Raw genomic sequence first — 14,605 nt, 5'->3', positions numbered from 1 at the left:
CAACTATCGATACTATCGATATTACTATCGATAGTATCCCAGCTCTAGTTTCCACTTGAATAAAATTTACAGTGAAACATAACCGCGTTCCAACGGCAACGCCATTTACGTTTTGTATTCGTTCGAATCGCGCGATTTAATATTTCAAAATGCACTACATACATTAAAATATATTTTTACCATAATATTAATATATTTATTTTGGTTATTTTATGGCCTTATAATAATTCGAACCGACGATCCCACTGACTCAGCCAGTTGCCTATGCACCGTGCTAAGTTCGCCATGTAAATTCTTGTTGCTTTTGCCACCATCTGTTAAGCCCACTACAATCAAGCGCAGCTATTCCGCTGCAATTCACACTTGATCATGTGGTTATTGATTTTTGGTTAATATTTCTATTATTAGAGTGTTAAACTTTTAGGTGTGCTCGCCCTTAAGTTATTTGTTTTTGTTATTTTATGGCCTTATAACAATTATATTTAACAATTTTTCTGAGCTTGAATCCGTTTTTAGTGAAAAACTTTTTAATAATGGTGTATTTTGTAATTAATAATGGTGTATTAATAAAAAGAAAAGTGATTAGTGCAGTGTTTATAAACAAACAATTGTGAAGCAGTGGGGAAATTTTAACAACGAATAACTTAAAAACTATTAGCATTTGTACACAAAATGATGATATCGGTCAATGAGCACCTTCTCAACACCACCTGCGAATTTCATTAAAAAATTCGTAATACTTTGGGTGATATAGGAAATGGTCCATTATAGAAAATCTCAGCTATTTTTATTTTTATATTAAAAGTATGCAAAAAGTTATTTTTTATTTTTATTATTTAATGTTGCATGGGTTTCGCCCAACACTAATTAGCTGTAATTGAATGTAATGATTTTAGTTTTAATTTCAGTCTAAAAGCTTAAACAGACGGCAGGGTTTATTCGGATTAACTCGGACTTAATCCGGATTACCTGCACTTAATTCCCGAGTTGATCCGGATCAACGCTGCCGTCTGTTTATGCTTTAAGTTAAGTTCTCTTAATACTTATTAAATAAATGTTAATACGAAAAAAAATTTATAGCTTAACGTTTTATTAATTAAAAACTATATTTTACGCACTAAGTTGTTTCCTTCAAAGAAATGTGTCGGCTAAAACGAAAATCGAATTTAAATGAATAAAGAATGACAAACCAAAATAATCGAAAAACAATGTACGGGCAAATTCATACATCACTCTCCTTCCAGAGGTTTCGTCAATCCCCAATTCTTCGCCAATTCCTTCGTCTCCCAATTCTTCCTTTGGAAAGTATGCAGGTTTCAGCCGGTCGATGGAAACGGTTACTGGTTTCGGGCCAATTAAAATTGTGTAAGAGCTCAACCAGCCACCGACGTAAAATCGTAGTGTTCGCTGACACGACCTATCTTATGAGACGTACGCATTACGGTGACGTTGTCGTTGCTTCTCTCTCTCTCTATCAACAGCAATTTGGTATGTTGATATGGACGGCAAGTACGGAAGTGTCAGAGTATCTGTTCACAACCAGATATGGTCCATCGTTAGGTGCTTTTGACGGTTTACGAAAATTGTGGTGTCGTCTCGTAAGAATGCATGGCTGCTATAACGAATATCCTTGGGAACAAAGATTAGAGCTTTTCCATGTTGTGATGTTTTCGTAGGTCCTACTTGCTCGAAGTGCAGATGGAGTTTTTTTACAAACGTTGGCTGATTTCCAAAACGTCAAAGTGTAAGGTTCCATGACGTCGAACTACAAAGTAGCTCTGATCCAGTACTCCATGAACTTACAGGTTTTTACACGAACTTGCAGGAAGTTGCAGGAAAAATGTTCCCGTACACCGAAATCCTCCAAAATCCTGTAAATGAGAGCGACTTTTGGAGAGTTGTGTAGAGAATGAAGTTGCAAGATTTTACCCGAACTTTTTCTTCTGGTAAAATCAAGAAAAGTGTCAAACAATCACTGGTTGACGTTTTTACAGGAAAAATGGTTTTTTTGTTCCCGTACTTTTTGTTGTTACCCACTTTTTACTCTCACTTCAGAGAGTAATTTTGCTGTTTGACAGTTTTACAGGATTTTTCACGAAAAGTATTGGATCAGAGCTAATATTGACAATGTATACTGCATGATTCAATAATACAAGGTTCGATAAACTGACAGTTATCTCTCTCGCACCGCTCCCATAGCAGTGGCAAAGTCTTGCTCCTTTCCAAATTTACTTGGAAAAAGTGTTGGTTTGCTGTGAAATTGAAGTATAAGCTTTTGTGCAATATGTTTATTTGTATATGCATATGAAGCACATTTAACTGATGAAAACATAAACTGTTTTTAAATTGGCTGTTTACATAAATCTCATAGTAGTTTTGTTTTAATTTTGAGTCTTTTTGTAGTTTTTATACGGCTAAACAACACAAAAATTGCGTAATTCACGTAGATATGTTAACATTTCGTTCAATATTTCGTTTAAAATGTCAGATTTCCTGCAAATACATTAGAATTTACAAAAGGAATGTCACTACTATTTGCCTACTTTAGGTACTTTTCTACTACCATTTTAGCAGCAATTGATTTCATTCCTCCCCTTTCCCCAACTTTCCACTTTGATAAAAATGTCTTTAATCTTATTATTTCTTAAGCTATAAAACCGAGCAGTTATACAAGTTCCCACTTCTACAGAACATAGTCCTTTTAAGAATATATATTTTTTGTTTTCTCTTCTTTAAATACCTGCATTTATTTGTTTATTATGATTTTTTTTTGGACCAATCTTAAAAAAAAGTACTAGACATCAAAGAAAAAGTGTGTACATATCACCACCTGAAATGAAAAAGACGTAACAAACAAAGTCTCTGAAATACAAAAAGTCGTATGTAATAAAAAATTCAAAATCCTTTTTTGATTGATATGATGGATTTCATCGAATTTCAACTCCCACACATCAGTTATGGTGTTGTTACCTCTTTTTGCATTTCAGGTGACGATATATTCGTTTCAATCACTTCAAATGGGGCTCCTTGGGGAATTTATTTTAAGGAACAAATTTTAAAAACAGTAATTTTGTTTACTTGTCGGGCAATATTTTTTTCATAGATAAATATGTATGTACATTGGATCCTTGCCTAAAGGCCTCTGTGGTAAAACTCTTCCCCTACGTCTCTCTTCTTTGCTATTTAAAGTGAAAGATTAAGCTCCTACAATAGGGATTTCCAGCAGAAATCTTCAACATTTAGCTATACAGAGAATCGATGCTGAAATATTTAAAAAGCTATAGGTCTGACCTTTAATTAGGTAAGAATTACGTAACTATCTGAAACCCTCATCATTCGTGATTCCAATAATTCTATTGCTTATAAAAAATGGGGTGCTTTTTAAAAAAAATAACAATACTCTGATCCGATTTGGCTGGCAGCAAGGATCTTAAAAACATAATTTTGTTTAAAATTTTCATTCCTGGAAAATAATAATTTATTTTCCATATCCACCTATCTAGCTCGCTATAAGCACAAATTCTTCAAACCAGTCGCAGAAGAAACCATTAAAAATGAATTACAAAAACTAACATCGAAAAACGGTGATGACGTTACAAGTTCCTCAAATTTGACTGCCAAAGGAATGAGAATGAAGAATTCTTTTTAAAAAGCTTCAAAAAAACCTGACACATCTGGTTTGGTTTGTAAGCGCTGTTTAAACAACGATCTCACCATTATGCTATATTCTTCAAGTGAACATGAAAGCCAGGAGGATACATCCGACATTTGCAGCCCCCGATGCAAACCTCATCAAATTTTCAATTTTTAAATTCAAGTACTAAATAAAATAAACATTATTAAAAATTACTAACTTTAAATTTTTTTTATTTACCTAGATAACTTAGTTTACTACCTGGTTATTTCTTAAAAATACTTGACATCCGCATTCGCATCCGCGGATGTTAGCTGTTAGACATCCGCATCCGCGATTCGCAACATCCCTATTACGAACCGCTTGGTAGGTACGTCGAATGTTCCCAACTTGCTCCTAGTATGGCGTGAGACTTTGCATCGTTGGCAAGCCGGGCAACCATGCATACGTGCGCGCAGGTCCGAGCTCATACCCTTCCAGGCGAAGCTTTTTGATATGAGCTTACTAGTTAACTTTGCTCCTGATGCCCGAGACCGTGCATATCCGTGAAGACCACTTGACGTCACAAACAATACTGAACGCCCATGCACGCACGAATTCGTGCTGAGAGCAAATCCGGCCCGTACCCGCCCATCGTGCCCATCTCTAGTTTGGAGGCGTTGAATTGAGATCCTAATCTATATATTAATACGCTAACATAAATGTGGTCCGCTTTCGTTTGGCGATTCTACCGAACCGATTTCAAAACCAAGAACACCATTGGAAAGGTATTTTTCTGTAGATGAGGAGAGTTTTTACGGTTTTACATTTCCGTATTTGTGCATAGATGTTGCTGCAACATGTTCAATTTGACATGTTTTCGCATGTTGTTTCCCTTCGTATTTGAAATAAAACTTTGAAATAGAGATAAATATGAAGATGAAAATGAAGAAATAAATGATAACGATGAAGACAAAAAAGAGAAGGCGACAGTGAAGACACAGACGAAAACGGAGACAATGAGAAATACATAAAAATGAGGGTAAGTAACTGAAAGGGCAAGCAAATGTATGATGGAAATGATACACGTGGCAATGATGCACACGGAAATAGTTGCAACGGAAACAAGTGCTTCTTATGTACGTGGTATTAATTTAACAAAAACGTGCTAATAAGGTTTAAGAATAAGACTGAGATTAAGCCCAAATGTCGTTGAGCGTACTTTACATGGGCAAATAATTTCGTATGTGCAAGATAACAAACTTCTGACAGACAATCAGTCTGGTTTCAGGCCGAAGAGAAGTTGCACAACGGCACTTTTAGATGTGATAGAAGGCATTAGAGCACGAATTGATGAAAAACAAACTGCTTTCCTAGCGCTTCTTGACCATTCAAAAGCCTTTGATTCTGTTGACCGTGTCTTGTTATGTAAGAAGCTGGAGAACTTATTTTGCTTCTCTGGTCATGCAACCGCTCTCATTAGATCTTACCTTGGCGAAAGAACTCAGGCAGTAAGCATTGGGAGCAAAATTTCTGACTTCCTACCTGTAGTAAGTGGCGTCCAACAAGGCTCAATCCTGGGTCCTCTGTTATTTGTTTTGTATATAAATGACTTACCTAATGTTTTAAAATATTGTAATATATACATCTATGCGGATGATGTTTAATTGTATGTATGCTGTCCTTCTGATCGCACTGGTGTTTGTATTAGAAACCTGAATAATGACTAGGCTCATGTAGGTGAATGGGCTTCTGTGAATGGCTTATGCCTAAACCCTAACAAGTCAAAATGCATCGTCATTCATAGAAGGTCATTCACCACAAATGGCTTAGATAATGTTATCTTTGACAACTCAGTTATAGAATATGTTGACACGGTAAAAAATCTTGGTGTACTCATTAACAAAACTTTGACATGGAAGGATCACATTTTTAGAACGGTAAGAAAAGTGTATGGAATGCTTCGTACACTCGGGTTATCACAGTACTTCACTCCGTTAAACATACGACTACTTCTAGCGAAAGCGTACTTAATACGTACGCTGCTTTATGGCTGTGAGATTTATGCAAATTGTGACTATATGTGTAAAAAGAAGCTAAATGTTGTCTAAACAACATTGCTAGATTTGTATATGGGCTAAACAGACTTGACCACGTATCAGCACATGCTAAAAGGTTGCTTAATATTTCTTTTGACGACTTGTTAAAGGTTAAAACGCTATCGACTCTACATAAAATAATATATACAAAAGAACGTAAATTTTTCATCACCTCTATACGTCTTTGGAACTCACTTCAGACTAGACTAAGGCTGTTAAGTAATGCACTGCATTTTAAAAAAGAATTAATCTCTTACTATAGTAATTTATAAGTTATTCAAATTAATATTTTGTCTCACTAATGAAAATGTATGGGATAATATGTTCTCTTATATCACATGATATGATATGGCAGCACATGACATGTCAGAACACCTAGTTCCAAAGCAGGAGATTTTCCGACAAGTAATTTTGTACAATATAAGTTAAACGACGTGCTAAGTTAGAAAACCTCTCCAACGGTCTTAAAAAACTAGAAGAACGGTCGAATTTCGACAATAGCTGGCACTCTAGTTTTATTTATTAGTTGAATATCTAGTGGGCGCAATTTTATTGACTGAAATTTGGAGGCAAAAATAATTTGTATAACAAAGTTAATTTTAGTTTTATAATAAAGTAATTATTTAAATTTCATTACTTTATTTCAATCTAAGGCTACACAAATCTAAAACGCAACCTTTACTTAACGGAAGGATTATATTCGTAGCAGAAACGTCCTTAGATATTTGTGCTTAATGAACTGAAAATAACTTTTCTCAAATCTGTAAATTTTAACTTTTTAAATCAATACAAAGCTTTATTTTTTATAAATAGTTTAAGAATAACATATTCCTTTCTTTGTACCCATAACATCAAGCAATATAATTAAGTATAATGTGCATGAATTTTACCTCAATCCGCGTTCTGATTTGTGTGTGTTTCGCTTGGGCATATTATTTTCTTGATAGTATTTTAGTGGTTCCGTTTTTAAACAAGAAACATTCCGTCATACTTTTTTTGCCGCATTGGCATCCTCTGTATTATCACTTAAGAAAATACCCGTAATGTTGTCCATCTCGGCAGAAGTTTTCTTAGCAGTCAATTTCGTACCATGGGACTTCATATGTCCGCTAAGACCCGCAAACTGTGCAAATCGTTTGTCACAAAGCTTGCATACGAACTTCTTTACTGGATCGTGGATACGTTTGTGTTGCTTTAATTGCATCCGGTTTTTAAATCCTTTGTTGCACACATCGCACATTTGATCTCGAATGTTTCGGTGAACACTCATGTGTTCCCTATATAAAGTCATAGTATAGAAACCTTTAGCGCATATTTCACACCTATGACGCGGTCGGTTTTCATGACGTCGCTTATGGGTGTCGAATTTAGATGCAGTGTTGAATTTATTGCCACATATGTCACACACAAAAGGCTTTTCGCCTGTGTGATAACGCATGTGAACTTTTAATTCTGTTGTTGTCGCACAGGGCTTGTTACACAACTTACAACTGTACGTAAAATCCTGCACATGCCTTCGTAAATGTACTGTTAAATTGGTCGTCAATTTGAAGCCATGCCCGCAAATATGACATTTGAACGGAAGGGAGCCATCATGGGATGCCACATGAATTTTGTAAATACATGATCCAGAAATAACCTTTCCACATATTTGGCATTCGAATGGATTAACATCGACTTCGAGGAATTCTATGTCCTTGTGGAAAGGGCAAGTGGGTCTGTAAACTAATTTTTTTTGCTTACACATAATTTTTGCTTTCTTTTCCTTTGAACACGTTTTCCGTAAGCACAAAATTTCTCTGTCTAAATCATTTTTTTCCAAATTCAATCCTGTTTCGTTGTTGAATTCCTCATTTAAGGATCTTAAAGCTTCTCGTCGTCTATTTCCAAATCTGTAGGTAATGTCATTCTCATCCCAGAGACATGGATATTTCTCATATATTTGAGCAAGAATAACAACTTGGTCATCATTCAAAAGGCTGTATGGTATTGTTCTCGTATGCAATGGACTGGAATGTTCCTGTATAACCAAAGAAAAATTTCTGTAAAATTAATGGTCCACTTACAAGGTATGAAGTCATATTAACTGTTGGTACGCTAAAATAGAGCGACTGCATGTTCCAATGAGGAATTCAATGATATCGAGTGAAATTCATATAATTTGTTTTTCATATGAAAAATTTAGGAATAGATACTGTAAACATACTGTTGTGATATTATTAAAGTGCTGTTAGACGTGGCAATGTCTACTTCCGCAAATCGCTTTCGTGAAATAATTTTAACAGCTGTCCTAGCCACCATGATAAAAACATAGTAAGGTAGAACCGTTCTCTCAATTGGTCGGCCATGATTCATTTTTAAGTTTGCCAGCATTTTAAAATCATACAAAAGTTGTGTTTGTTTACTTATTTCCAGTAAAATCCAGTAAGTTTTTACGAATTTTCATGATTTGGCGTTTTCGTACACAAAAACTTAAAAACTTAAAAAGTAGGGGAAATTGAGAGAGCGAAAAATGACAGTTGAAGTTGAAAGTTTTTACTGGATAAATTATTACTTGTAAGAATTTGCCAGTACGAAAAACAGCTGATCGTATGGTGCTGGATGAAATTTAAACTAATAAAGAAACTGTTTGTGGGTTTTTATCAGGGACGTGAACGGATTTTGAACCGGAAAACCGTTTTTTTCTATTAATTAAGTGAACCATTACCCGAACCGAAATTTTCCACAAATGTTTGATCCGAACCGAAAACCGAAAACCACTTTCAATAAAGGTTTAAAGGTTCGTTTCAATCAATTTTCAATAGATAAATGCACCCGCTTTTTTTCTTTTTGTTAAACATGGTAATACCTACCATGTTTGTTTACCATGTGACAATATCAAATGTAAAGGCAACCCATCTCATTTGACAGACATTTGACCCTTAAACTTGCGCGTTGTTGCACTTGACACTTGACACTTATAAACTTGCCGCTTTGACGAACCAATCCAAAAGTGCAAAAACGGTTCGAACCGCTGAATCGAACCGACCAAATTTTTCATCCGGTTCACGTCCCTGGTTTTTATTGTTGAATTTTACAAAATAAACCTATTTAAATATAAAATATATTGTTTTATTAGGAATTTGCTGCGAACAAACAACCAATTTATCAGCTGCTCAGGAAACTTGTAAATTATTACTGGATTTGCGTTCGCGTACTTTTTTGGAAATTTTTTCTATGAGAGCGAATATTTAGAAATAAAGTTACTGGAAAGCTGCTGGCAAGTTACTGCATAATTTGTAAACAAACACAACTTAAATTGAAAATAAAAAGAGGAACCCTGCAAACCATTTTTCCAGAGTATTCTGAATTGTAGAGAAATTTTTAAGAATTCGTAAAGATCTCATCCGATCTTTTGCCGAATTTTCTAAAATGAACTAAACTGTGCAAACTTCGATTATTTTACAAAATTTCGGAAGAAAATTGGTAAAGTAATGATAGTAATGCTATGAGAATTTCTTGCAGAATTTTTATACCCGAGCGCACTTGTGCACAAGGGTATATTAATTTGGTTCACATAACGGTTGTTTGTAACAGCCAAAACGAATCGAGATAGATATAGACAAATGTATACATAAATGATCAGAATGAAAAGAGAAATCGATTAAGCCATGTCTGTCTGTCCGTCCGTCTGTCCGTCCGTCCGTGTACACGATAACTCGAGCAAAAATTGAGATATCTCAACGAAATTTGGTAGGTAGCTTTCCGTTAATCACGGTAGGTTGGTATTGAAAATGGGCGAAATCGGACTGTAACCACGCCCACTTCCCATATAACGGTAATTTCCAGAAATACGAAAACTGCGATATTTTAGGAACAAATGAAGATAATTCACTCAAAATTGATATCTTAAATAATTTTCAGACGAAAAATAAGAATATTATAAATTTTTGGAAAATGGGCGTAGCCACGCCCACTAATGGTTACATGTGTATATCTTGATAACCGCTGCACCAATTTCTTCCAAACTTGGCAAAGTTGTTGGCCTTGATACAGCATACTAAATGGCCGAAAATTAAAAAAATCGGACAATAACCACGCCCACATCCCATATAGCGGTAATTTGCGGCAATACGAAAACTGCGATATTTTAGTAACTACTGAAGATTATTCACTCAAAATTGATATTTACAACAATTTTTAGACGAAAAATAAGAATATTATAAATTTTTGGAAAATGGGCGTAGCCACGCCCACTTATGGTTACAGGTGTGTATCTTGGTAACCGCTGCACCAATTTCTTCCAAACTTGGCATAGTTGTTGGCCTTGGTACAGTATACTAAATGGCCGAAAATTTAAAAAATCTGACAATAACCACGCCCACATCCCATATAACGGTAATTTAGAGAAATACAAAATCTTCGATAAATCAGTAAATATTAAAGCTAATTTATTCAAAATTGATGCTTGCAACAATTCTTTACCAAGAAATACGTTTATGGTAAAATTTTGGAAAATGGGCGTGGCACCGCTCACTTATAATCACATATATGTATATCGGTAACCGTTCTACCAATTTGTACCAAACTCGGTATTTTTATTGTGCTTGCCACATAAAAGCAAAACGCTGAAAATTATTGAAATCGGACTAAAATTACGGCCGCTTTTCATATAATGGTAAATTTCAGAAATGCTTGAAACTGCGATATTTCGAAATTTAAGGACGCTAATTTACTCAAAATTGATACACCCCGGCTTACCATCTAGCGGTAGCTTTCGGAAAGGTGAAAAAACATATACAGTGAAACCTCTCCTAATGGACACCTCTATTAGACGGGCATCGCCCTTGGGCGGACATTTTTTCCTATACCAAGTTTTAAGTATAAATTTCGGAACAAATTACTCTCTCTTAAACGGACACTCTCTTGGCCGGACGCGGACAGTTATTTTGCATAAAATTGACACAAAAACCTCTATTGAACGGACGCGAACCTCTTATCAACGGACATTAAGATTTCTTTTCATAACAAATCAAACAAAAACCTCCGTTGAGCGGACGCGAACTCCTCATAGGCGGACTACTAAATGGAAAAGGGGGACTTCCCGCATAAAATGTGATTTTTATGCACACATTTAGTTTGGTTTGCGCAGTGGTTTAGGTTCGTTATTTGAATTATCAGAAACCCTTGGGGAATCCAATTCCAATTCTGATGATAATAGATAATAATAAATACATGGATCGAAAATTTAGACTTTGGTTGGATTTTGTTACTGATAAAAACATGAAAACTATTGATGAAAAAGGTACTGACACTGAAAAAAATTAAAAATAAAACTTACGTCAATCGACAATTTGCCAGTTTTTTATGTAATGAATCTATGGTTTTATGTAGTTTATGGACTGAAATGTAATATTTATTTTTATTTTGTTATTACTTAATACATATGTACTTACGCACATAAATGAAATATGCACTTTTGAAAAAATACATGCACATTTTTGTTTGAACGATGTAATATCAATATCTTTTATTCAAATAGGAAATAGTGACTATTCAATTAATTAAAACATTAAAAAGTTCTAAAATAAGCTTCCCTTCCATTGAGCGGACATCTCTCTTGGGCGGCCAAAAAATTACTGACGGAGAGTGTCCGCCCAAAGGAGGTTTCACTGTATTTAATACTTGCGCCGGGTATTTAATGTTCGGCTCCACCCGAACTTACGACTTTCTTACTTGTTTTAGGATATTATTTATTTTTCCTAAAAATATTTCTTTCCGTGTTCGTGTCAACCACTTCATACAATTTTCTTTGAAGATCCGTAAAAAAACCGTTACAGAAATCAGATACTCCTTAAGATTTCGTTACCATTTCGGGAACTTTGGTTTGCAGGGAAATTGTTCAAAATTGTTGCTGTTTAGGATTGAAAATAGGTCCATTCAATAACTTTTACAGTAAGTACTTGCAGCGAGAGCGTAAATGAAAAATAGAGAGTAAAATTGAGAGCAAAAGAAAATTTTCAGAAAAAGTTATTGAACGTAAAACTAGTAAAAACTTGCACTTAAGCCATTTTGACACTTTCTGACGGTTAAGTTTTGGCGCGCAATTTTCTTTTTAATTGGAAATACTTCCCATCGCCATAAAAATAAAAAAATATACAATAGATTTAAATTTTACATCCATATTTTCATTTCACTAATTATGTTTCATCAAATTATCCTCTTAAACAGTTTGTTTACATTTGAATTTGAAATATAACCTTACTTTTTGACTCCTGCAAATTCCTGCTAGTAAAATTATTACTTGCAAGAATTTCCAGCTCTCGGGTTGTTACGCTCTCGAATTCGCTCTTTCTTGCAAATATTTTGGGTTATTGAATGCATTTCCAGTAAAAACTTGCAAGTACTAGTAACAATTCGTATCAATTTTTTGATATTGAATGGACCTAATAAGAATGTGTGTGTGAGTTTGTGTTTCAAATTTTAAAATTAAATTGCTTGCACAAGTCAAAAATGCTAAAGGTGCTCAGCGGTTCTACCTTTCTATATTTTTATCATGCTAGCCACCATGATACAATACTTTTTAGAAGGTAGTTTCACTTCTTATCCACCATGTTAGCTATCTGACAGAAAACGTGTTTCGTATTTTTTGTTGTACCCATACTGTGTTGTACTATGGTTGTACCAACTTTTTCAAAAAAAAACCCTGCTTTTGACGTTGGAAAAATAAAACAAAGGAAAGCACAACATACACTGACAATCAAAACCGAGTGCATGTACATTTTTTAATAATAAGCTATTTATTCAGTTTTGATCTTTTCTGTTTGGGGATTTTTGAAGGTTGATACCAACAGGATTGTGGAGGCTCGCCTGTTTGTAATTGCGGTTTTCATACTTCCGAGAATGCTCTGTACTGGGTTTTCTATGATTTCGCCTGGAATATCATCCCATTATAATTTTACTCGCCTCCAAAGCACTTCCATGTTACTCGGAGCTCGCTTGTGCTATGTTAATCCTCTCTTGACCACAGCGCTCAATTTTTCGATGGCTTTGAGGTCTGGAATTTGTGCTTATCACTGCATTACGTGAAAATTTTGCTCAAGCAGCTGGTGGTGTCGAATATTTTCAGAATTCTTTAGATCGCCATCCTGCCGGCAAATGACTTCGAACAGCACAAAGTCCAGATCTCAACGCCATCGCAGTGGTCAATAGAAGATTTGCATAGCACAAGCGAGAACCGAGTAACATGGAAGTACTTTGGATGCGAGTAAAATTATAATACAGAGCATTTTCGGACGTATGAAAACTGCAATTAAAAACAGGGGAGTCTCCACAATCTTGCTGGTATCAACCAGAGCTGTGTAAGTGTGAAATCATTTTCATGTTTAAATCAACAATTTTTTTTAATTCTGTTTTCATTACTTATTCCTCGCTTAAGATTGAGGTTTACAATTTTAAATTTTCCATTCACTCAAAGCAAACATCACATCAACATATTCATCGCAAGATTGAAAAAACCAATGTCAAATCAAAAAAGGTTTAACGCTGAATGAGTATTGAAAAGGCTGCAACCTTTTATGTGTGTAATCATTCAATATAATTAGTTCAAAGTCGCCCTGGTAAACAACTTTTTGATAAAAAGGCAGATTTTTGACAATTGCTCAATGGTAAAAATTCGAAGCGGCGTTACCCAATTTAAGTTTTTTGGTAGAGGGGATTCTATATCATAAATTTGGGATTATATATAAAACAGTTGAATTAACATTTACTTTTTAAAAATAATTCCTCTCTTATCTTAAAAATGTTTAAATTTTATATTCGATAACCACTCCGCAAAAACATTACATTTAGGCAGGGACCAAAAATAACTGTTATCCCGAATTTACAAATTGAAAACGTTGCCCAAATTCTGAAATTTAACAGTTATTAGATGAAAAATATTTTTTATTTCGCCGATAAGAGTTATAACCCAACGTTTATTTTTTACGTGGTTTAATAACAGTTATCGCCCACCGTTTATTTTTACGTTGTTTGATAACAATTATTACCCAACGTTTATCTTTTACGTTGCTTGATAACAGTTATTGCCCAACGTTTATTTTTTACGTTGTCTGATAAACGTTGAAAGATAAGCATAAGGACGAAAATGGAGATGGAAAAGAAGATAAAGATGATGAAAATAAAAATGGAGGAGTGAAATAACTGTTATCAGACAACGCAAAAATAAACGTTGGGTAATAAATTTTATCAAGCAACGTAAAAAATAAACGCTGGGAAATAACTCTTATTGGCGACGGAAAACATATTTATCCCGGATAACAGTTATCAGGCAACGTAAAAAGTGAACGCGAAAGCGAAAATAAAAAATATTTCTCATCTAATAAAACTATATCCAGGGACGGTAATCATTATGAGTAAAGTATTTTAAATCAGCATTTAATCATTATTTTATGATTCTTGTTTTTCGCTTAAAAATAATAATTATTATTGAGTTTTATTTTTTCGCTCAACGAAAATAATTTTTTTTTTTGATTTTTATTTTTTCCATCTCAAATAATGACTATTTTATGGTTTTATTTTTTCGCTCAGAGATAATCATTATTTTTTAGTTTTATTTTTCCACTTAAAATTAATGACAATTTACAAAATTGAAAACGCCATACATACACAAATTACTGAAATTTTGACCTAATTATTTTGAGACTTATTCCTTTTATTAAAGCGTCGCTACTGCTGAAAAGGAAACGGCGGAAATCACACTGGTAATGCTTTTGAGATTTTTATATGATCATATTCTTAAGTGAAAAAAATAAAACTCAATAATTACACAGGTTTACAAAAAAAAAAGCTTATGCATATTAAACCAAACCTATATATCCCTATGTTATTCGACACGCTGAATGCGAATCCGAAG

At 34.3% G+C, this 14,605-nt stretch overlaps 1 protein-coding gene across 1 annotated transcript in view; it reads right to left on the bottom strand.

The window, feature by feature from the left end:
- Window positions 1-6,476: 6,476 nt before the first annotated feature.
- LOC118749011 (zinc finger protein 492-like) overlaps window positions 6,477-14,605 on the bottom strand; it is a 14,364-nt gene continuing 6,235 nt past the window's right edge. Inside the window, exon 4 of the mRNA XM_036483793.1 lies at window positions 6,477-7,732. Within this exon, the coding sequence (XP_036339686.1) occupies window positions 6,698-7,732 (1,035 nt within the window). The 3' untranslated portion in view covers window positions 6,477-6,697. The remainder of the gene's footprint in view (window positions 7,733-14,605) is intronic.

This window comes from Rhagoletis pomonella, unplaced genomic scaffold, assembly GCF_013731165.1.
Source record: "Rhagoletis pomonella isolate Grant_MI unplaced genomic scaffold, Rhpom_1.0 Rhpom_scaffold_00013, whole genome shotgun sequence".
Taxonomy (NCBI): domain Eukaryota; kingdom Metazoa; phylum Arthropoda; class Insecta; order Diptera; family Tephritidae; genus Rhagoletis; species Rhagoletis pomonella.
This window is presented reverse-complemented; position numbering and strand designations above follow the sequence as displayed.